At 35.4% G+C, this 25,322-nt stretch overlaps 1 protein-coding gene across 1 annotated transcript; it reads right to left on the bottom strand.

Annotated features, from left to right (window-relative positions):
- Positions 1 to 972: 972 nt before the first annotated feature.
- Positions 973 to 2,365, bottom strand: LOC108038684 (venom allergen 5.01). Its single transcript, XM_017115514.2, has 3 exons — positions 2,236 to 2,365; positions 1,788 to 2,179; positions 973 to 1,733 (listed from the first exon to the last, which is right to left on the bottom strand). Exons 1-3 carry the CDS (start codon positions 2,347 to 2,349, stop codon positions 1,115 to 1,117), a joined length of 1,125 nt encoding a protein of 374 aa, XP_016971003.2. The 5' UTR covers positions 2,350 to 2,365; the 3' UTR covers positions 973 to 1,114.
- Between the last annotated feature and the right edge of the window lie 22,957 nt (positions 2,366 to 25,322).

Raw genomic sequence — 25,322 nt, 5'->3', positions numbered from 1 at the left:
TTTGACATATTTTCCAGTCCATTGTAAAACTTCAAGCAAGTTTTATTGATGCATAAATTCCATTCAGCATTCGTACCTTTTCATATTCAAAAACTCATAAGGAATTACTGAAAACATTCCTGAAGACATTCCTCTGAGTTTTTTTTTTTTAAAATTGATTCATTTTGGTTTTCAATTTACAATCCCAATCGAACTGGAAATACAAGGCGGAAAATTCGATAGCCTTTGAAATTTAGCTCCTTTTGGAGTCTTCTCTCTTGATATCTTTCCGGACTTTAGTCGACTGTCAAATGCAACTATTTTCATGGCAAAAACGTCTAAGCACAGCAAAAAAGGAGGAAAACCCAACTTGTTTTCATATTTTCTTATGTGTCTGTGGTCGTTTTCATTTCATTTACAGTTGCAGTTGAAGTGGCGGAATGAGGCCTGCATGAGAGTCCTGGTTGCTTGATTTCCCCAGGTGCCACATACGGCGGCTACAGGATCCCCCTTAACCGAAACCACTCTCATATGAGAGCCTGAATTTCGTATATTTTCATATTTTTGTCTGACCCTTTGGTCTTTGTTTCCCCCTACAAAACTTCATTTCCCACAGATAACACACAACTATGGCAAAAGGAAAAGTGGTGTTGAAATCGTCCCATGTTTACAAATCGTATATGAATCTGATTTGTTTACGGTTTTGCGCTTATCTTTTCGTTCCCAGATTTTGTAGACCTTCACTTATTGCCTTCTGATTTTAACATTTAAAATTCAAAAAACTAATAAACACTTTGGTAGCACAAATTGATTGACTATAATTATTTTGTGACGTATTTGCTTTATTATTTACTGAATTTCTACAATTCTATACACTTTATTAGTCTACTAGCAATTCAATTGCAATGCGAATATTTTGCCTAGAAATATATTGTATAGTATTATTGTACAGCTGGGATTCTAGTTTTACTATGATTTTAAACAGCATTTACATTAAGTTTTTTTTAATAAAATTTATTATTTTATTTCCGTTCTTATCTGGATTCTACAACATGGTTGTCTGGTATTATTGGATATTAGAAATTATGATCTATGCTGGAAGTTTAGTTGATTTTAGTTGATTTTGTTCAATCTCTTAAGTTTTTAAATTTTGTTTTGCTTTAGAGAGTTTGGATCTTGATTTTATAAGATGGTTGCCTGCTATCGATGAAAGCGTTGAATTTTTTTCAATTTTGTGTTTTTGTTTTGCCTTGTAGGGGTTGGATCTAAAATCTATAGAAGGGTTATCTGGTATTTCTGGCAAAGAAAAATCTCTGAGATATGCCAGACTATCAGATTTCTTATTATTGTCATATGGCATGGATTTATATTCTATAGGAGGGTTGTCTGGGATTGGTGGCAATGAGAAACCTATTATATATTCCGGAAGTGGATATTTAGTAGGCTTTGGTTCATAGTCGTCATCATTTCCATGGACGACAAAGAGATGTCCGCCATCGCAGTTTTTGACAAGTTCATCCTTGTGACAAAGGTTTTTATAATTCATATTTGAGCCACGTTTACACTCTCCAGTCGCCTCGTTATCAGTTTGCTCGTAGACAGGATTATTGTTGTCCTCGCAGAGACTCACACCACAGTTGTAAACGCACTTGAGTAATTGGTGGACTAAGCTTGGCTTAATAAATTCAACTATCGCACAGCCCACACGATTGGTTCGATCTCGGATAACCTGAAAGTAGTTTTTCGAAAACTCCCTGGAGAATATCAATTATTAATGTTGGCATCATCAGTATTTGTGCTGGACTTACTGCTCCTGTTCCTTCAGAGATAAAAATAATTTTTTCGCGTCTTCCTTACTGTTTGGATCAAACCATAACTCAAGTTGTTTTATCAGCGCGTTCTTTTTCGTTGTCATGCAGAAGTACTTTTCCAGAGAGTAACTGACTTCGGTGTGTGGATATTTTTTAGTCCTGCTGCACTGATCTCTGATGGGCTGACATTGGCGCACCAGAGCATCGGCAACTGTGGCCAGTCTCGAATCCCACTGCATGGTAGTCATTCTCGCTGCCCTCGCATGATTACCTATACCCCCGGCAAACTTATTGCGGAAATCGTTGTGTTTGTCAACGATTATGTTAATCATATCCTGGCTCATTTTCACGGTGGCTGTGGCATCCCTGGGGCAAGTGGATTGAAATTTCTGGAAGAAAAGTTAAGCAGGTTTCTTTCCTCTCAGGGCTCCAATGAAGTACTAACCCCATTATCCTTGCAAAGGACGTGCTGGCCATTGCAGAGGTCTTGTTGGCACCATTTACTTGTGGATTCATGAATCACCAAGATAATGCATAGCAGCCGAAACCACTTTATCATGGTATTAAATATAGTATTGTCTCCGCTCCGCATGCAAGTTATTAAATGTGAATATCGAAGCGCTATTATAATCAAATTTAATGGTTAATTTACTAATTAACCTAATCCGTAGCTAATTTAAAGCTTTTCCACTTATTTAAAAATAATATTAAAAAATCTGAGAACGATAAAAACTAACTAGTGACAAAAAGCTAACCAAAAATAATATTGAATAATACATTTTATTTAATTTCGTTTTTTAATTGATAAAATCTTTTGTGTTAAAAACCTTTATACAAATTGGAAACAACTCTTAAAATTAAATTCGAATTTGGATTTTGTTTTTAATAATCAAAATATTTTCTAAGCTGGTTTTATCATTTTAAATTGTCATTAGGCTAATTTATTTTCTTTAATACAGCACCGAAGTTGAATAATTCAAAGTTGTTTTCTATCAATTATATTTTGTTTAACTGAAGTTGAAAATTTGCATATGCATACAAAGAAGAATTGACAAACCAATTGATTCAGGAAGTGGCTTAAGTGGCTGTCTGATTATAGCATTTAGTCTTTTAATGAGTGAATAAAAAAAGGCAAACTCTTGTCTGCAGTTCTCCTTTTATACTGTACTTAAAACTCTCGTGAACTTTCAGCACAGCGTTCTATATTAAACCGTACTGGGACCGACTTCTTTGTTTAGTTGCCGTGAAATAATAAATCCAATAATACACGCATTAGCCGCACCACATTTGCCGCTTAACGGGGGCTTAAGTAAAAGAAAGACAGATTCTTCAGTCAATTCAGTTTCTTCCCTTTTTTTGTCTATTTACCGCGCTGAGTTTTTCTTTTTCTGCCGTTCTATAAGCCACTCAACTAAGAGAGTAATCCACTTATTGGTAGTTGGATGGAAGTACATGGCATACGGCAATAGGGTAGAAGGTGGATTTTAAGTAAAACTGACGAACAATGAGCAACGTAAATTGTTTAACAACTTGGCTTAAACTTAACTCAAATCAATTTAAATTTCAAAGTGTTGAGTGAAAAATCACAGAGAGAGACACAGTTGCGTTTGGTTTTGTCGAAATTATTACACACTTCCTCGAAAAAAAGAGTAACATGGGATTTCCCTTTGGTTGCTTGGTAAAAGTTTTTTCAATTTTTTTAATATTTTTTTGTTGGTAACAAAGAGATGGCACCATGAAGTCAAATTAATTAAACTAATTGACTTTGAAAGGCAACGAACCGAATGTGCGTTGTGACACACATTCAGGGGACCAAAAATAAAAACAGAGTTTGAAAATGTGTAGAAGTCGTCCATACATTTTCCACGCCATATTCTCTTTGAAAGGCAAAAAATGAGTTACCAGGTTGCGTCCAAATGAAATGGTTATCAGAGATGGAATTTTTCGGTATGTAAAAAAAAATAAAGGAAGTAAATAGTTCTCATTGAATTGGAAATTTTGTTTGTCAATTTTACCCATAGCTATATAGTTTTTGATTAAATGTAAAATTAACGTTTAAAGTGGAGTAAAATGAGAGTACGAAGGTCTAATATATAATCTTATATTTTGGGTTCGATTTTAATATCTATTTTTGTTGGCTCATATATGCAAATTTTCTATTAAAAATATCTGTATAAAAATTGATGGATATACTCCACCCACATTAAAATTAAATTAAAATGTTTGCCAAATTAATAGGATTTCAAGTTTTTGCAATGCTGTTTAGTTTTACTTTTTAGAATAATAAATATATGTTTTCAATGGCGGTAATTAAAACATAATATTTACCATACAAATAGAAAGTGCACAACATGTTTCCGCCTCTCCAGAGATTTTACCTTCCAATTAGTTGCTGAAAATGGATGCACCAAATTGTCATATCGATTGCCATATTCACATATTTGTTGGCTGATGACTCGCATATTCCCATACCCCCTTCGCTGGAATCCGCATTAATTACCAGCCCCCTCGATTGCCAATGGGGAAATCAGCAACGCAAATTGTCGCAGGCAAAAAGTAATGAAAACCATGAAAGAAAGGAAACCGAAATTCAATTTCGGGTTCCCATCCCGCAAAAATGCTTTTAATGCGAACAGAATGCGTTGAAGTATACGGCCAAAGGAAAATGAGTTGTCGGGCGAATATCATAATTAATGTTAATTGCCTGATTGAACGGTAGGCCGTATATGCCAACGACAATCCCCACTTTCAGCACCATTGAAACTCCACTCTCCTGTCATTATTTCTCTTTCGTTTTAATATTAAGTCGTCAGGCTGACAACTTCCTTTCCAGCGTATTTCAGGTGTCCTTGTACAGGATGCATTGACGGGATTTTCATCGAAACATATTGCCCATGGCTGAACAACAACCATATTGTTTTTCACTGCATTCTGATAAAACTTTAACTTACTGAAATTCAGGTAAGTTGTTTTAATTAGTATCGTTATTTGAAAATATTAAATTAATTATTGATTCAATTATTTCTAATTTAACATTAGTTAACAAGATGTTTGAATTGAGAAATATAGTTTATTTAAAATATATAAAATTATATTATATATTTTTTATGTTTTATTATTATCATATCTTTTATAACTTACACGTATTTGTAACAAGGAAGGACCAAAAAAGATTATGACAACAATTTGAAAAAAACCTTATACTTTTTGGCTTTCTTATGAAAACTTAAAAGAAAAGCGGCTTTTTAAGTCCAAGTTCCAAAAGCGAAGCTATGCATTCTAAATGATCAAGGAAAGTTCACATAAAGGCGTGTTAAGCTAGCAAAAACTTGATGGGTTGTTTCTCTACCATGTTTGCGTTTCAGTTGTCAATTATTTTTTGTTCAGAGCCTCGAAGGTCGCTGCTCCTCAACTATGGCGAAAACCGAAACCGTGGAGAAAGGATGCAATGTTTGGCACGTATGAAAGATAGGACTACAGCATCATTATGCAAGAACAAAGGTCCTGAAAACTAAATTGCGCTTCACGGAGGCCATTAAATGCGGTGTGCGATGGTGTGGCAGGATGTTTATGTGGCCCAGGATAACATCAGTGTGTGTGTGTTTGTGTGTGTGCGATGCAATGTTTGACGAGTCAGTGCACTATGAGCTAATTACTTATTTATAAAGCTCGAATTACACGACACAACTCGGCAGTGCAAACTCACTGCATACTTTGCGGCGGCCCAGCGGCAAAATGTACTTCACATCACAAGGAGGCAGGATTTCGAGGCTTGATTTGAGAGAAAGGGGTTGAGCGTTGAGCCAAGTTAAAGGGGCTTACTTTGTACCTGCTCTGCAGACAGCAATCAATCTGGTCGAGCTGCACTCGTATTCACCTCAGTGGCTCAGACCCAATCAGTTCCCAATTGGCCGTGTAATGTGGGGCTTTTTATTTTTGTTAGTTTCCCTCAAGTTTTTACCTCTTTTGCGGTGGCTACGTGAGCATTTTACCCAAGTGCCTTTGAGTGTTTAAACAAATTTTCCGGAAGAGTTTGTCTGTGCTGAATCTACCTGGGATATTTACTCAATTTTCTGGCTTTCAAGCAGATACATAAGAAACTTTACGAACGGTTAGCTCTTGTTATGTGATTTAATTCCAGAGAAGTTAGAACAGTGACAGCTAAGTGAAAAACAGTTTATCCACAATGAGGCCGAGAATTCTTTGACGCTTTCGGATAAACCAACTGTCTGTCTAGTTAAGCTCCACCTGCCACTTGCAAAACATTCAGGTGTGAAAATGCAACCCCCCTTTCAACTTTGCCTTGTTCTGTTCTCTGTTTCTGTCACTTTCAGTGTCTGGCATATCAAGTACCGCAGGCAAGTTTTGTGGACTCTGGTGTAGTACCAATGAAATTAAAAAACAATTCACTTAACTAATGCAACTGACAGCCGCCATTTTTGTATTGTTCGCTGAATTTGTTTTTAATTTTAATTGACTAATGGCTCTTCAATAAGCATACAATGGGCATATTTTTACGTTGGGCTTCGTTGTTATTTTAAAAGTACAAAAGATGTAGGTATAGTTATATTATATAGTATATTGATAAATGCAGAGATTTATATATTTTTAGAGACTTTTATGACTATTTAAAGCAAATATTAATATTAAACAGGAGTGAGATTTTTTTAAACCAATTTAACTAAATCTATAGCTGGCTTTGAGCACATTAAAGCGTTCGTTTGCCCAGCAATTACCACATATTTCAACCGACCACTCTGCAAATCAACCTAAGCCATTCCACACTTTTACATACCTTTTCACCTTGGCTGGCCATGTGAAATATTTGCCCAGGTGTTGAATCCTCGTCCATGCATTTGGGCGTTTCTCAGGTCCCAGGAATTTCACTTTCACAGCAGACGTCGTACTCCGGTAATCCCAGCACCGAGTGCAATGAATTCTCCGGATTTTTTTGGCGTGGGTGTGGGTGCCACGTTAGGGCGAAATTGCATTGCACAACAGGCCCACGATGGGGCAGAGAAAACAGCACTGAGGCAAGAACCAAGACCCGGAAATTTATTGCCACCGCTGCCAATGTGAAACATAAAACGACGTCATTAAGTTATGTCGACGCTCAGGACCTAGTCGCAAAAAAATGGAGTTCGAAGTTGAGGGAAAAGGGCTTAGAGCATGCCGAAATCATGCTGTTGTTTTTGCTAAATTTCCACCTCAGTCTTCCTATTTCTTTCAATTTCTACTCACTTTTTTATGTGGTGTCAAGGGAAATGCAACGAAATGCAACGCCGTTTGATGCGTTGATATTACTAAAATGGGTTAAATTTGGAGTATAAATTATGCCGATAAATTTACTTAAGGTTGAGAGGAAAAAGATTGAATAAGTAGAGATTTTTCATTGTGTTTGGAGAGTTATGGTATTCAATTGGTGAATAAAAATCATCCCAAGCAATCTTTAGATATATTGTGTGAAGTAGGGATTAGTATTAGTTCTTCTGCTAAATAATAATATGTTATTCAAACCTGCAAAAGTAAACTTTACTCTTAATACTTAGCTTTTTAGAGAATAGGTTTGAAGAATTTAAAAAGTTTTTATTTTTGAACCTGAGAAATTTATATTTTTTTTACCATCCCCACACTTTTAGCAAGAAAAATAACTATTGTCCGTAGTTGTTTTTAATCTTACTTAGAAAACCATAAGCCGATGATAAATACACAATAAGTTCTATACAATAGCACATTTATATTTATTTTTGTATGCATATTTTGCGACATAGTTTTTATTGCGAGTGTCGCGAACGCTTTGTATAGTGAAAATAATTTGCATATTAAATAAAAAGCCAAACTTTTCACAGAGAGAATTGCAATTTTGCAAACAATTAAAGCAGGTAAGCAGAAAGTCAGAAATGCAGAAATGCAATCGATAGTTGCTCCAGGGAAGTTGCCCCTCTGAATTTTGGATGGGGCTAAGTGAGTGGGATTGCTACTCTGCTCTTGTTTAATGCCATTAAAAATGCAGTTGTTAAAAAAGAGCTGCCAGCCAGGTTCGCTGTACTGTTGGTCCGGTTTTGGCCTGATTGTGTCAATGTGGCAAAATTTTGGATTGAAACTTGAAAGTTCTCCACATTCCCCATTCCGCCGTGGGCAGCTGCGGTCATTTTAAAAGTCAAATGTCGAGTGCAGTTCCATTGGGGTAAAGTTGTATGCCAATCAGGAAACACCAGCAGAAAATAAAGGAAAAAATAATTGCCATTCTAAAAGCCCCGAAATTGTCCGGATTCTGTTTTAAATTTCCTAGGGGACCGAATTGTTTCGCGTATCGTTGTGGAAATAATGAATGATTCGGAATTGTTTTTATCTCAATTTCCATAGAAGCGTTGCACTCAATTGCCCAAAAATCAGCAACGTGATTTTGTGACAGTTTACCATCAGTTTTTTCCTTTTTTTCCATTTGATTTATTTTTCAAACTCTGGTTGTGAGAGTGTTAATTGTAATGACTATAACATTTATATGCACTTGCCAACAGATGCTTTTGTTACTAATGCAATAACTGCAACAAATTCGATTTACTTATATACTATTAATGTATGGATTGATATACACTTGTGGGTCAATTATTTTGTATTTGACTTTTATATATTTATTGAAATAAAATGAAATTTTTTGCGGCTTCGATGGTTTTATTAATCTTTCGTTTTATCAATTTCGTTTGGTGAAATATTTAATATATCAATCATTTTACTGGCCGAATTTATGGCGCCCCCTTTAAAAATTCAAACCTCCATCGCTATTTTATTGAAAAGTTATTTTTTTTTTAAGTTTATTTTCAAACAACTTCAGTTTTGTCATTGAAATTTATATGAAAAAAACTCTTAAATTGTTTTCTTTAGTTTTGTTATTGTGTGTATGCCACCCAATATATTTCATTGCTCGTATGTGAAGTGATAAATGCCATTGCATTTAACGAGATTATTAAAGATATGAAATGAAAAAAGCAAAAAAATGCATTTCAACCACATATATGTTTGTGACATGTTCAGTAATTGTGGGGAAACTGGATACTTATTAAATATTAAAGCTAACTTTAATTCCACAGACACCATTACCTGTTATAATATTTAACATGATAATCTATAAGCAGACCAATATCCTCCAATTTTCCTAACCGCTTTTCGACTTTACCTTTTCCAAGCCACCGCAAAAATAAAGGAATTGTTAGTTTCCTCTTGGCCACATTTCGTAGCCAGTGAGCTTATGTTATGGAATTTATGATTAAACAAGTTGTCAATTTGCTGGGGCCAACTATTATCCGAGCAATTTTCGGGAAGCCCGAGGTAAAGATGGAGATACAGAGATAAACGGCTAAGCGGTCTTGTGGAAATCGATTTCTGGGGGTTAAGGCCCATTTACGCGCGCGACAACTTTCTAAGCCAGAAATTATGTGAGTTGGCCCGAAGGGATGTGGCCAAATGGGAAGAAGAACTTTGGCGACATCTTCCCCAGTTTCAGTTGTGTGTGTGTTTGGCCGAAAATTGCATTTCTATGCAAATGCCATACAGTCAATGACTTTGTCACGACTTTGTAAGTAGTTTGGCTGTTGGAACCCAAAAAAAAAAAAAAAAAAAAAAAAGCGGTGAAAAAGATTTGTGAGTGCTCGACAAACTTGGCTGGTGATCAACAGTTAGGCCAAAGTTGCCACCGTTAAGTTGGCTCTGCACTCCGGTTCCCTTGTAAAGCATAAAGCCAATCACCATTAGTGTAATCGCCTTTGGTATTATGTATTATCGAGTCCCAGACCGACTCCCTCTGTCCAATTCCATCTAAGCCACTTTGTGTTCCATCTCCGTTGTCGCCGGTTTGGCCCGCATAAATAAAATAGGGTCAGAAGAGGCTCCCGATGTGGTTGTTGTTTGAACCCACGATAGGTTCCCCCTTTGATTAAGCCCTAGATTGTGTTGTTGTCGGTCAGGAAGGGCGTCAAGTTGTGGTTCTGATTCGGTTTCTGTTTATTGACCATGCTAATCACTACAGACTGCCGAGTTGGTCTCAGTTTTATTGGTCTGTGTTTGCGGATGTGGCTGCCATTGAGTTGGTTCAATGCCTGCCGCTTGGCTTGTTTCGCACAATTTAGTGAGTGTGCTTCTGGTTTGTTGAGTATTCTTAGAGGAAAGTCATTAATAAATACTTGGATGCATCTGCAATATGTATATGTTTTAAAATTGATTTAACCACTAAATTGCTGCGAAAGGGAAACAATCAATTCAACACTTTAGTATTGATTATTCAAATTTTTGGTACCAATCATAATTAAATTCATATTCTTAGGCAATGGTAAACTAAAAGTAACTTTAAGGTTGAAAAACCTGTAACATTTTTCACTTACTATGTATATTGCACCTTTGGTAATTTCTGATTTATTTCTACATAAGTTTAAACCATTTTTAAATGCCCACAATAAGTTAATACTATCTATACAGATAGGGTTAAATAAATATGTAGTGACTTTGAGTTTTATAAATAGCTGTCTGCAATCTTATGAAAAGCGTTTCCAAAATGCATTCGATCCATATAAGTATGGAATTGAAACTCATCCAATTCCATTTGCAACCATGTCGCCGCAGATCTGTGTTCAAATTCCTTTACAAGCTAGTTCAACGGTTGAGTCGAGTCTCTACCCTTACTGGCATTCCGCAAAGTTTGTTTGCATTGCCAATTTCACTGCCATGGATGCAATTTGCGTTTTGCATTTTAATGATGTCATGTGGGCTGCCGAACCCATCCCATCCACTCCGACTATTCTAACACACTCCCGCCCTGCTCAGAAAGTTTCGAATGGCATTCACCTCAACCAAACCACGCTCCAGTTACGATGTCTGCATCGAGTGACATTTGTCAATTTAAATGCAAGTTACTGACAGCAGAAAAATCGACAGACCATGCCACTGTCAGTTTTGCATTTGTGGAAAAGTAAGTTGAGATTGAATTTTCAAACTGATTTTCTCGCTAAGTAGGGTCAATTTGGCCATCGAATTGGTTGGCAAATGGTTTATTTAATACATAAATCTAATTGAAAAACTTTTCAATTGCTTTGATTGACCTAAGCATGACCACAATCAAATAGACAAACACAAATGCCCAAAAGACAAAATCCTTTGATGTGTTTTCCATTTCCTTGTGTGCGTTTGTTGCAAAAGTCAACAGGAAATGTTTTTAGTGCAAAGTTGGCCATGGTTTTAGTTTGGTTGGATTTCCGATTCTCGAGCTTTTCACAGTTTTCCCAATCGCCCTTGGTCATTTTCCAAGCGTTATGTTGTTTTTACTCCTTCATGGAAAACCCAAAAAATGAAAGAGTGAGTGGACGGAATGTGAATTTATTTAGCTTCCAGATTTGTTTGCCTATTTGTTTGATTGGCTTGTGTTGGTTTGATAAAAGCATTTCGCATTGGGGATTCAATTTCTATAAAGCCGGCCGCCGGGCATTTTGATAAAAATTGCATTTGTATATACGCATAGTTTGCCCACACAAAGACAATATATTTCACGCAGTTTGCATTTGAACTTTTTCTATAAGGCTAGAGTTGCATAAAACATATGAATTTTGTATGGGGCCTGGAATACTGCAGCAGGCAGGGATGCTCACAGAATACCACTTCAACTAATTGATTACTTAATGGCAATAAATAAAATATTTTTAATTTACATTTTAGTGCACTCTTAAAAGTAAAAGTTTCTAATTGAACTAGTTTATATATATATATATATATATAATATTTATATACTTACATAATTTTAAGGACTTTGTAATTGAAAATTTTGAAACAATTAATTTTAAAAAATTTTAGTTGTGCTTAAAAGGGGCTTTAGAGCCAAAAAGTCTTTAGGCCCCGCACCATGTTTATTTCGTCTAATTCAAGTAAGAGTTTCTATGGCAGGTGCTCTTTTTTGTTGCCCGAAATTTGATTAGCCTGGCTGGTACACAAAAAAGGAAGTCGGAAACTGAACTGTCTGTCATGTTCAAGGCAAAAAGGAGAGAAGGAGGCTGACAGATATTTAAGAAGAGTGCAATGTACTCACCGTCAGTGATTTCGGCGTTTTCTTTGGCTGTCGCGAAGCTTTCAGGATCCAACAAAGCAGGGAACATTCCACACAGTCTTCGATGCCATCACGCATTCAATTAGGCAAAGTGCAGTGCAAAACGCTTGCCAAAAGTATTTTTGCTGTACCGATTTGTATACTCTTGCAAAGGATATGTTAATTTTACTATATCATACAGCTCGTAACTCGTAACTTCAAAACATAGACGGACGTAGCCCATAATAAATATATTTATTTCTTCGAGTTTATAAAAATAAGACGACCTCCATAGGAGATCATAAAATTAATAGGTAAATAGTAAAATCATTGAGAAATCTTCTTTGTTCGTCAAAATATACTCATACAAATTTTAAAGGTTACAAAAATATAATATTAATTCTATCAATATTAAAAGAATTTTACATACCTACCGAAGAAACGGTCGAAAAATGTATCGGATAAACGACGTACCTTTATTGTTTTTCAACATATAAAAATCAATATTTTGGCTTGTGTTTAGTAATACATTTTTAATACAGCAGCGAGGGTAAATAAACTCTCGTTTGCCGAAAATGACTTCCTTTCTTGTTAAAGCAAAAAGGAAGCAACACTTTAAACGGACGCAGTCGCAAAAAAGTTGTCAGCTAGAAATTAGGCACGAATTGTGGGCAATTTGTCGTGGCCTAAACGTGGTCCAAACCCCCCTCCCCATCATGTGTGGGCAAATATTTCAACATAGCCGGATTGTTTGGGGTCATATGGGGGTACGGGCTTTTGCTAATTGTGGCAGCGCTCGCGGCCTTTTTTTCTCTGCGGTTCTGTTTGCACCTCTTGGTTCTACCTCCTGGTTTCAGCCATTTTCCAACTGTCAGTGCGACTTTATTTTCCACTTTTTTTTTGGTTTGTTTGCCTAGGTACTGAGTCGGCTCCCCCCACTTGGATTTTTTGCCTTGGTCCTTTTTTTAATTGCCTGGACTTCTGCATTTCTCCGTTTTCTGCTTGAAGTTAGCTTGCAGCTGGCATTAGTTTTTCTCCCCTGCATTTGAATGCGGCTGAAATGCTTTCCGACTTGTTGGCAAACTTGCGAAATCCTTAACCGCCTCTTTCTTCTGTCAGCATAAATGCCTCCCACGGTCTGGGTAATCGACTTCTAATTACTTAAGCCAGTTCTGTGTTTAACTATGCAGCATAATGGCCGCAACGTGGCGGTCAATGTTGTTGCAATTATTGAGATCCGAAAACTAACAGAATTCATATTGTAAAAGACGCTTAAGAGGATGAAGACAATCAGGCAGTGGAAAGGCTTTTAGATGTAGTTAAAGTAAGTAAATATGGTAATTTGAACACATTTATAATAAAACACAGTACATTCGGTTACGTCTTTACATATTATCATTTACGTCTAAGCTTGTTTTAATTTTGACCTAGATGATGTTATAAAATAATATATATTTTGAAACCCGAAATTAATAAAAGTTCGAATTCTCTGCCGACAGAACCGATTACAATGTGCTAGAGCGCAAATGAGTTTTTAATTTATTTTATATATTATTGGTAATTATAATATCCGATAGATTTTATAATGACTCTCATTTTGCATACCAAATATATATTGTATATACTTTAAGCAAATAATGAAATACAACAAACACCTGCATATCTTTTTGCCTTGTATCACAATAAATAAATAATTTTAAAAAATCCGCCTATTTAGCGTTAAATACTTTTAGTCTGTTACTATTTTACGATATTAGATAGATTTTATAATGACTCTTTTTTTTTCATACCTTATTTGGGATATTTAATAAAATAAATGAATAGAATATAATACAACAATCTCCTGCAGAACTCTTAATCTTGCATAAAAGTAAACAAACTTGATTTTTACTATTAAATACTTGTACAACATCTCAGTCTCGTAAAGTACATTGGCTAAATGCCAAACGGTGGATTTCCACTCCCTTTTTACCTGCAACAAGCCTACTCAACTGACAACATTATTGGGGCCAGGGGATGAAAGGAATTCCTGCCGTTCTTGCTAATAAACCGTAATAAACTGATGTCCTTTGGGCGGTTTATGCCACCCAACACCGTATATCATACCACGTGGTGTTATCCTTCCATTTTTGCTAATCCCCAGCACCACTCCGCTCTTCTTTTACCAAAAGAATACGACAAACATTTAATCTGCACACAGACACGCGCTTAAACTTAACGGCAAAGGCAACAGCAGCGTATCCTTATTTTTCAGGCTGCAGCCAAGAAAAGGGAAATAAAAAAAGCAGGAAATATGGCAGAATTAAGGAACAGAGGATTGCGGATGCGGGGAGTCCTGTATAAAAATTACGCGCCTTGTTTGGCATTTTGGCATCGCTGCCAAGCAAAATACACACGGCAGATGATTATGAGATCACTTTGTGTGTGACGTGCTGGGAAAGCAGATCCTTTTTCCGCCCCTCTCTCCTCTCTCCTAACCACCTGCCATGTCCTGGCTTTAATATAAATAAATGTTACTTGTAATAATTTCTTGCACGTCTCTTGCAATTTTCTCATCGTTCTTCTTATTCCGTTTCCTCATTCTTTCCCTTTTTTCTTTGTTTTATTCTAACCGGTACTCGTCGTGTATTAGGGTATACTACTTATATTATTTCCAGTTAATTTCGCAGTATTTATTAATAACTCTGAGCTATAATATAGCTGTTCTTAAGAAGAAATAAGGTAGTTGCAAGTTTTGTATTGTTGACAGCCACCTTTACCACCTTAATGATAGTTATTATATGTATATTTAAATTTGTTATCATAAATAAATATTAATTTAAATAAGTTTAATAGTATACCTCTAATTATTTCAGCCTCACTGGAAAATTAAAACGATTTTTTTCTGTAAATCAACACTTATCTGAGTTTTTCACAGTCTCAGAACTTTATCCCAAAATATGTCCATTAAATAACAGAGAGCATATAATACTTTCCAACTAGAAAAAAAGGGGAGACGATTTAACAACTATCAAATATTTTAGTGATGCACTTCTGCACCAAAACACTTCTGAAAACTGTGTGTTTTTTTAGTACCAGGTACTTCACAGTCGTAGCACTCGACTAAAGCGTTGCTTTTTGTTGCCTTTATATTTAACATGTGTTTATCTTCGCTTTACTTACGCTTTGAAGGCTCCGCTTAGAGGGGATGAACAGGTGTCCTGTGGGTGGGAGGTGGGGAAAGTCCCACCCCATTTTCCGCGCCATTCAGCACTTGTCTGTCGCTTACTTCCTGTCTGCCCCATTGTGCTGATGAGACGTCTGCCTCCTTTTTTAAAACATAGGGAACGTGGACTCCTCGGCGCTCTTCCGAGTCCTTTGTGGAAAAAGGAAGAGTGCATAAAATATTAATAATTACACGCGCGGTGGTAATGAAAGTACATACACCAACATAATGCATACATTTTGGGTTAATAATGTTCAGGGATGGTGGGGGGTTAATCTGACATAATGATGGTGTTTATATTTTATGGCGAATTTCGTGTCGCTTATTATGATTGAATGGCAATCAAGAGAAGTCAAGTGGTGACAATGACCTTGAGTTTCGAGATAAATTTATCTTTTGTAGAGGAGGTAAAACTTGTATGTTTCTTGTCACCATTTACTGTTTTGCAATGTTATAATCTGTAAAGAATAATGTAAATTATTTAATCAAGGATAAAACCAAAAACACGAAAGTTAAGAGCGCAGAAAATCATAAGGATGTTTGTCAGTGGAAAAATCTAAAAACAAGACCTTATCATTACTGTTAAGCCAATAAAATTAAATCCAAATTAGTAATAAAGAAAAACCTCGTTAGCTCGTCAACGAAAATAGCAAGTCCCCTGAGACAAATCCAAGTTACACCCACATACACCCACATGCCAATTGACAAGGTTTGTTGTACATCAATGCTCTAATAAAAATAAAATGAAACAAGGCTAGACATCAGAGCACCGACAGACTTGGCTGGGATTTTATTTTAAAGTCTGGAGCTGAAAGCGTGTTAGCCCTGTCAACTGTCGTTACCAACAAAATAACAACGACAACAAGGTAATTGAAGGAGAGACTGTGACGTAGATGGTGAAGCAAACTGCAGAATAACTGCGGCCTTTATTATTCTTCCCGGGTGATATCGGGTTTTAGTCGAAAATCCTGGCTAAAAAGTTTTCAGTAATTGACACTTATTGGATGGAACGTTGCCATTAATCAAATCGGAACGAGAAACCTTAAAAAACGTGCCCTAATTAATGTTGGCCATTGACCTATGAATATTGGCCAATTATTGGGCTCAAAGTACCGTCACAAAACTTGGACCCTTCAACCCCTTTTTGACCTGGCCTTGAACTTTCTGTCGCCATTGCGTCGCCCATAAGCGTCAACAGAAAGAACAACAACAAGCCGGAACTTTTCCACCGTTGTCAGTTTCACTTTTCGGGTTCCCATGATTTTACCCCCAACTTTTACTACTTACTTCGCCATTTTCCCCCTGGTTTTTACTTGTTTTTGAAGTTTATATATGCTTTTTATGTTTTTTCAATTCAAATTAAAGTGCGCTGATGCTTTTGGGTCGCAATTGCTACAACTGCAGCGGCAGTCGAAAGTTTTAACTTCCCCCTTTTTTGTTTTCGTTTATTTTGGAGTTTTCTCTTGTGGATTTTCATTGCACCCTTGGGCAGTTGCAGTTTTATCCACTTTTATTGGTGCTCCACGGAGTTCTAATTTAATTGTTGACTTTTGTCAGCTTTTTTAATAGTCCAAAGGATTAGAATGCAGAATTCTAGGAAAACAACTATATTAATGAAATAGCATTTAAGAGCCAAGAGCAATGCTAATATGCTTATATTCCCTTTTAAAGAGTATTAAAAGCTCAGAAAAGCTGTAGGAAATGTTTAAGCATCGGCTAAAAGATTTTCCAAGCGTTTTTTGGTAGATAACTTAAACAAAGCTTTTAGAACATGATGGTGGTAAACAATATATTAAGTTCCTACATTTACAATGGTATGCTTTTCTGTTGGTAAATATATAATATTTTGACTAATTATTTTTATCTTATTCTGACATTTACAATTTCAATTGAAATTCATCGTAAAGGCTATATATATTACTTAGTAAAAATATAATTTTGATTAATATATTGTCATATTATATACAAAATTAATAAAAACAATAATACAAATGTATATAAAAGCAAAATACCCATAAATTATGATTAATTAGCTGAATATTCAAAAAAATATCATATATGTCAAGGAGAATAGGTACCTAGAATTGGTACAAACGATTTTGAATATATAATTGAAGTCCATTTAAGTACATATTCCATTTAATATTGCTGTTATGGAACTCTTGAAAACTTTTTCTAGCCCGCCAGCAACTAAAACGAATATTAACAAGTTGAATCTGATATTATGCTTACAAATTGTTTAACCAATGGACCAATTACATTATGAGTGCTCTCAATCGAGGATTAAAGCCATAAGCTTCTGCTCCGTTGAGGTCAGTTCGAGCGACCTAGTAACTTAATACCTTTTGCATGCTATCAATTAATCCTTCAAGTGTGCAAAAGCACACATGCGAAAGCTGGCTGTGTAACAGTTTGATATATTTATAAATGCATATTCATGCAGGATTTGCTCACTGATGCAGAAATATTAAATTAATGCATGCACAAGTTTATGATCCATATAAAAACACGCCTTGTTTGAGGGGTGGTTCTGGAAAACCAAATAAATTTTAAAATGAAATTCCAAAGACTTAAGTTTTTAAATATATTTCTGTGCATTCCCTTTTTAAATTTATTTTCCCAATTAACCATTATTATTGAGCTGGTAAAATGTTTTGAATTTAATTAAATAAATTAATAATATAAATCTCAACATTTTTTTTTACCTTAACTCTATTTTGCCTTTATGGGAACCTAGTGCATTGGCTGCCACAAGTCCTCCAAAGGCATTTATGCACACTTGCGTGCACTTTGTTGTTCCAGTTGCAAGCGTAAAATAAAATCGCGGCACATTAACTCTGGCTGAATCACAACTAGGCAGAGGAAAACGGTTAACTTTTCGCTGGCATAACCTAAATAGTGACAAAGACACGCACCCCCACCAACAATTTGCACGCCGAGCTAGTAAATGACATTACATTTAATAACTTCAACTAGAATTTAAGAAAAAAGCTGGGAAAAAGGTATGACGACGGATATTGCCACGGAAGTGAAATCAGGGCAAATGTCGCCGACAAGGACATTGAGTGCATGCACAAACAAACCACCCTTCTTTCGAAGAGCCAGCGGTGCAATTCGCCTGTTGTTGGCACTTCCGTCGGCTGCTGGGGGTTAATCTGCTTCAATTAAGTTCATTTATTTGAATTTAATTGCTTTCCTGGCTCCCTCGATGGTTGGTTAAAAATCCCCATAAAGCGCAGCTTTAGCTTTCTGAGTCTCGAGCTGAGGGATTTCCTTTCGTTCAGGCCATGTCATCCACTTTGCTACCATTTGGCTGCCAGGACCTGATTCTAGACCAACTTCTTCAAAGCTAACTCCCTCCCAAGATTTTACGATTTTAATGTGGCGGGACACAGTCTGAGTGTTTAGGTACGAAGTACTATGAGCTAATGAGAACTTCATTTAAATGCCAATTTTTGTAAAGACCAATTTTATAGGAGCTTAAAACAGGATAAGAATTTTTCAACTGAACATATGACAAAATCTATTTTCGTATTAAATGGGAATCTTCGAGGGTTGGTCTTGGTAATTGTTTGTAACTAAAATAAAAATTGTCCACTTAACGGTGTTATGAATTTAAAAAAAAGAAATTGGCTAACTATTTGAAAATCGGTTAAGAGGATATAAAAATAGAGATGAATAAATCTTACACAGCTTTATTTTTACTGCTCTTTATAGAATACAATGAAAATAGAAATTTGGCATAATAAAATATAGATATTCATTATAATTGTTATTTAAAATATTTATTTTTTAAGTAGACCAAGTTTCTGGAATATTTTTTCGCAAATCTAGACAGGATTCGTCCAAAAACCCGTGCCCCGAAAAAGGCTTTTCCAGCTCATTCTCTTTCAGACAACCACCTACCCCGAACTATCCTGAGCTAAATGCCAGACCGCCCATCATGTCCTTTTTTCCTACAGTTCCTATGTGATTTTCCGAGCGCTTAAATCTCGGCGTGTGTCTGTAAATGTGCGGCACGTGCAGGTTCGCTGGTGTGTGTGTGTGCTTTTCCAACCAGCTTAGTGGGTGTATGTGAGTGTGTGCAGCTCGTTCATTTGTTTGCAGGACATTCTTTTTTGCCCCTGCTCCTTGCTTGTTCCGGTCTGCATAATTACAGGGACGTGAGAGCTTTAAACTTCATGTGCGTTCTAAAAAAGAACTCTTTCACTATCACTTTCAGGCACGACATCGGGTGGGCGGGGTGAACAAAGTGTTTATGGCGGTCCTGGTTCATTAGGAACTGGGGGAAAATGTATACCCTCCCATCCTCGCAATGCGTTCCATGCAAATGTATTTCGGGCTCTACATTAGCTTGTCCAGACGGCAGTCAGCTGGTGTAACTTCGCTCCCGTTTTCGGTTTCATTGTTTGAAATTACGCTGCGTATACGTGATGTGAGTACAGTGAACACGAATAGTTTTTGTTCATTTTGGGTCAGCATGTTGTGTTCTAAGTTTAGCCAAGGCTTTAAACTCACTCTCGACCCACTGTGACATCGTTTTGTTCTCGCCACTGTTTATGTTAAATTGCAAAACGCTTCCTTTTCAGGCGGATGGCCATTTAAGTCGTCGTTTGTGGTTTTACGCCGGCAGCTAAATAAACTATTACGCGTAATTAGCCTGACTTTTGTGGCTGGGATTAGTTTTATTGTGGTTGTCGTGACGAAGGGATTAGCGCAAATTGAATGGAATAATTTGCCCCCGGTATTTTCATCAAGGTAAGTCTTTGTTTTCATTTGTGGTTTTAAACAGCTCGAGTTTTGATTCATTTTGACGGGTGCTTAAGAAATGTTTTTTCCTCTATCTGCATATCTGTTTGCGATTACTATTCTCTTTGCCTTCGTTCGTAATCCTTTAACCCAAAAACCCCGAACTGCATGCAACCGACTGAAACTGAAGCTTGAGCTGAAATGTAATTATATTCGCATCTTCTTGCTAGAATTTTCCTAAAGGTGGTTATAATCCCACAGACACTCCAAAAAGCATTTTAAGCAGGGACTTATACAAAATGCATGAAGCCAACTTACGCACACAACTGGGGAAGTGCAACTCGGGGCAGGATATGAAGATAATCACAGTGGCATACATGTGTACTTGCTGAGAACGAACTACAAATTAAGATTTTGTATGCTATTAAACATTCATTCCGACTTTAACTCATTTCTCTGTTCCCTTTGATAGTTAACGTTGTTGGACGGTGTTAATTATCATGGTGGTCCAGTAGAAACTTACATTTTCTTTAAAACCCTTGAAAATATTTAATCAACGGCAGTGAAGCTGGAAGTATAGGCACATCCGTGTCACTAGACGTAGCACACTTTGTAGCGCTCGCATTTATGTGCATGTCTATGTATGTAACATATAGACGCATGGCATTCTGTTCCGATGTGCGCGAAAGTGAGTGAACATTACACGCAAGTCAAATAAAATTTTGCGCTACACAATCTCACAAACACACACACACACACACACACACACAGGCAGTGGCACTCGGTTCTGTGAATTCGCTGCTGGCACTCAGGCCCGCAAAAAGGCGCGCATAAAAAGCGTCTTTAAAATGCGCTCGGAAATTGTTGCATGTGACATTTTGTTATACCACGTAATCGAGTCCTAATACTTTTTAAGCTAGTTAGCAATATTTTACAACATTTTATTTTCAAAGGTGAAAGTTAGATATAAACCATGAACACCTTACATAGACTTTAACCTTGGAAAAAATATAAGCTTTAGTTATCTACATATTTTTATAACAATACATTTTGGGTGTATCCCCTTAAAATGACAAAGAATATATATTTGTTTTTGCATTTCAAAGATGCTAATAATTATTTATTTTGGCTTGTGCTTATACTGAAAGAATTTATCTCGATTATAAAACATAAGCAAAAATCAATTGAGAAAATCCAGGTTTCAAAAGTAGGACGTAAGTTTAAATCCACAAAAAAATAAAATAATTTAACGAACTTGTTATGCAATACAATTATTTTATATAAAATAAATATCTATATAATATTGATTTTTAGTATTAGTGAAATACCTACAATGTATTTATGTTGAAAAATATTTCAATATCCTGAAGTGCATTTGAAGATCAATTTTATGGGGACCTGATTTTATAACCTTCCCATTTTATTTGTAGCTGCAGCTTAGGTTTTGGCATTTGCCTTTGTAGAATAAGTAGAAGTGAGCCTGTGTGAGAGTGTGTGTTCACGTGCGGTTTTTGCAGTTGACACACTAACACAAACACACGCTGGCACACACATGCTCACAACTGCCGACTTTAGCAGCGGCACGCAAAACACATTTCATTTACGTTGAGTTTTCCACAGTTCACCACGCCCCCTTTTCTTTTCTGGCCTGCCCGCCCCCGGTCCAAGAACGCAAAAGAACCGGGGGGTGACTGTTTATAAACTGTTTTCCTGCGGCTTTCCAAATACCTTGCATCAATGTTGTAGAGTGTGCAAAAAAGAAACTGATTTCTTTACATTGTTTTTGCCTGATGTTGTTGCTGCTGCCTTTATTCGCGGTCTGTTCGTTTAAGCGTAAAATTTCGTTTAGTTCTCAACCAGCCGCCAATGCACATAAAAATGAAATAAAAAATACATAAACAACACTACCAAATCTGGTAAAAGCAGCGCAGCATGGCCAAAAACATGTGAAAAGTGTCACGTAAATGTGCATGCCAAATTCGTGTGTTGCAAATTATTTTATTGTAAATTGGGCTTATACAATAAGCTTAGATAAATTGGGTACATATATACAAAATTCTAAACATTTTTTATTTAAGTATTGCTGACTGTATTGAATATTTTAAACTTAGTAGGGTTTAAATATTGTAGGTTTTGTTCTGAAGTGAATATAAATGTTATCTTTAAAAGTTTAAACATATAACACTACCCTGCCACTGAAGCCTTTTTTCTATGTCCTGGAAAAGCATCAGTTGGCAGGATTGGTGAAAATTTAAACACAAAATTGAAGCCTTTTTTGTGGCGCACTTTTTTTATTTTCCCTTGCTGGATTTTCCTCTTTCAATATTTTTGTTGTGCATTTTTTGAACGTTTTTTGGGCCTATTTGAAAAACTTTTTTCCGCCAGCTTTGGCATTTTTATAGCCGCAATTTCTGTTTATATGTATAGTAGTATATCTATACCTATTTGTTTTTTATTTTTTCCTGTTGTTTCTGCTGCACCGGGGCTTATTTGTCTGTGCTCAATTGATTGAGCTTTATTTGTGTTTGTGTGCGCTGGGAAAGGCAAAGAAGTTTTTTTAATTAAATTTGAGCGGATTTTAAAAGTCATATGATTGTGTGATGCTCTTTGGGGGACAGACTCTTTGTTTTTCCTATTTCCGCAATTGTAAAGCTTTGATTTAATTAAATTATGCCAAAACAAAAACGAGGTCGCTTTTTATTTGCATTTATTTAACAGTTTATAAAGTGGTATGATTTTGTTTAACACATTTTTACGGACTATGTAAATTGAAATTCAAAAGTATGCATTTATGATATTATGGATGTTTATATGATTAAATTATCTGTATATATACGGTAATTGTCCCTATGGGCAAAATGAAACAATAAATTAGAAATTAAAGTGGAGCAAAAAAATATAAATACGAAATTACACTCTTAGTAGTTTCATTTGCCTGCACGCTAATGAATTAATGAGACTTTAATTTTCTTCCAATTAATAAGCAATTAGTATCGGCAACGGTAAGTTTTCAATGAATTCCAATGCTGGCATACACCATTGCATTTCGACATATTTGAGCATATTTGGGCATATTTAATAAAGATATTGGGGTACAGAGCGAACTGCGAATGTTGCTTAATATGATCAGTTTAAGAAACAATTATTATTCAATTAATTGTATGCTTTCACTTATGAAATTAAAAATATAAATTGTTAAATTTATATTTTCTACAAAAATTACATTATCATTTTATTATAATTTGTTATTAAATAATTTGTATGTTACTCGTATGCAATATTTAAATAATAATCGGAAATTTCGAGTACTTTTTATTTAAACTAAATTAGAAACATAAAAATTAATTAAAATTTTACTTACATTTAAAGAACACATACATACATTTACATTACATATAATTTAACAGTAATACAGTTTGTATTTTGTAAAACTGTAACAGAAACGTGGAAAACTACCATAACTTCGAAAAGAAAAATATTTGATTGCTAAAGTTGATTGTAAAGCTCTTATAACAGCGAAATTTAAGTGTAGAGTTCTAAAGGTTTCAAAGCTTGTATTATACAAGACAATACTTTTAAGCTTGAATTCAAGCTTAGCGTTATGCTTTTATTTATATTTTTTCCATATACCAAATACACCCAGCTTACGGGGTGTTATAACTGAAAATAACTGCGTGAACATTGTAAGGGGATGAAATCCAGCTTAAGGATATGCGTTGGCTTTCCTCAATCTGGTATACCTAAAGCAAAACTGTTATAACTGATAGTCACTGTATGAAACATTTTAGGGGATGAAGTAAAAAGGATATCCATGCTTAAAGGATATGCCTTAGTTTGCCATAATCTGTTATGTCTAAAAGAAATAAAAACTCTGTGAAAAATTATGCATATATTTTTAATGGGAAACGTTAAGAATGACCAAGATTTTTTAGCAAAAAAAATAGAAACGAGAGTTTTAAAAGTTTCGAAGCTAGTATTACACATAATACTTTAAAGCTTGAATGCCAATTAAAGCTTAGTGTTATGCTTTTGTTTTCCTCAAACACATTATATCCATATAACAAATACACCCAACATATCCTTTAGCTTGGATATGATAATTTTTTCATCCCCTAAAGTTATTCACACAGTTATCTTCACTTATAACAGTTATAACTGACGATAACTGTGTGAATAACTTTAGGGGATGAAAAAATTATCATATCCATGCTAAAAGATATGCGTTTATTTGTATTACACTTATTACTTTTAAGCTTTATGGTATTATACATCTCCATGCCATAATATACATAACCTTAGTTGATGTTATACTGTTTGAAATAAATATAGGCGTTCTATCGCCATAAACTGTTATACTCATAGCAAATCCACCCTTACGTGAAAAACGATTCATTTTTCCTTGAAGGGGAAAAGTGAAAACTGTTCATTTTTGTGGAGGGGAAAAGTTAAAACGATTTATTTTTTTTTTAAGGAAACCAGTGAGTGACTTTTTCAACTAACTGATTTGTGCTATTCATTTTTGGTTTGTCTTTTTTTCGTTGTTTGTCATTGAAGTACGAGGATTTCGTGGAATTTAATTTAGTCGACTTTCATTTGCAGTAGAACGCAGAAAAAGAATGACAAGATAATAAATAGTTTGATTTGAATTGCTTTAGCTTCGTTTCAAGTTTTTCAAGTTTTTCTCCGTTTACTATTAGTGTTTTCTAAATAATGGCTCTGTGCCTCAGCTAAAAGATAAAAAAAGTGCTGAGACAATAAAATACCAATTTATTATTGAGAATCACTAGACATATCTCCACAAATATTATATTGGCTTTTAGCTAGCGAACGATTTCCAAATTTTAATACAAATAAAATCATTTTAGTCTACAGGTTTATGTTCTTTAAATAATAAAATCTTTAAGTTAGAAACCAGTTTGGTACCCATGAGTATGTTGATGCTGATCAAGAAAGTAGATTCATAATAACTCACGAAAAGTTATAAAAATATGGATATAAATGTGTTGAAATATGTTTAATATAATAAACTTTTAAGCCAAACCAAGCTCATAAATTTAATTGCTATTCGAGATGCACCTGAAACAATGAAAATTTTGCAAAACCAACCATATCACTCATATATCATGTTAAAAAAATAAATTGCTCTGACTGTCTGTTCTGTGGCTTGCCAAAATGACCACAGCCAACATCAGATGAAAGGTCAAAAAAAGTGTATATCAACGAGGAGGCACTGTTGATTGGAAAAACTTAACAAGCACATTAACAGGGAATGAAAAATACAGATTTTGCCAGTGAAGCGGCAAATTAATGAAATAAAACTTAACCTCAAATTTCATAATAAATGCCAAACCATTTTCTCTCTATGGAGAGTGTGAGGGGGTGATTGGCAAAGTTTGGCATATAACTTCCTGCTGGGCGCACACACAAACACTTTACACTTGCGGTTTTGCCTGGCTCTGTTCGCTTCTTTTTTTTCCTTTTTTTTTATCGCCCACCTAGACCAGAGTCAACT

This window comes from Drosophila rhopaloa, unplaced genomic scaffold, assembly GCF_018152115.1.
Source record: "Drosophila rhopaloa isolate 14029-0021.01 unplaced genomic scaffold, ASM1815211v1 contig_2, whole genome shotgun sequence".
In the NCBI taxonomy this organism is placed as follows: domain Eukaryota; kingdom Metazoa; phylum Arthropoda; class Insecta; order Diptera; family Drosophilidae; genus Drosophila; species Drosophila rhopaloa.
This window is presented reverse-complemented; position numbering and strand designations above follow the sequence as displayed.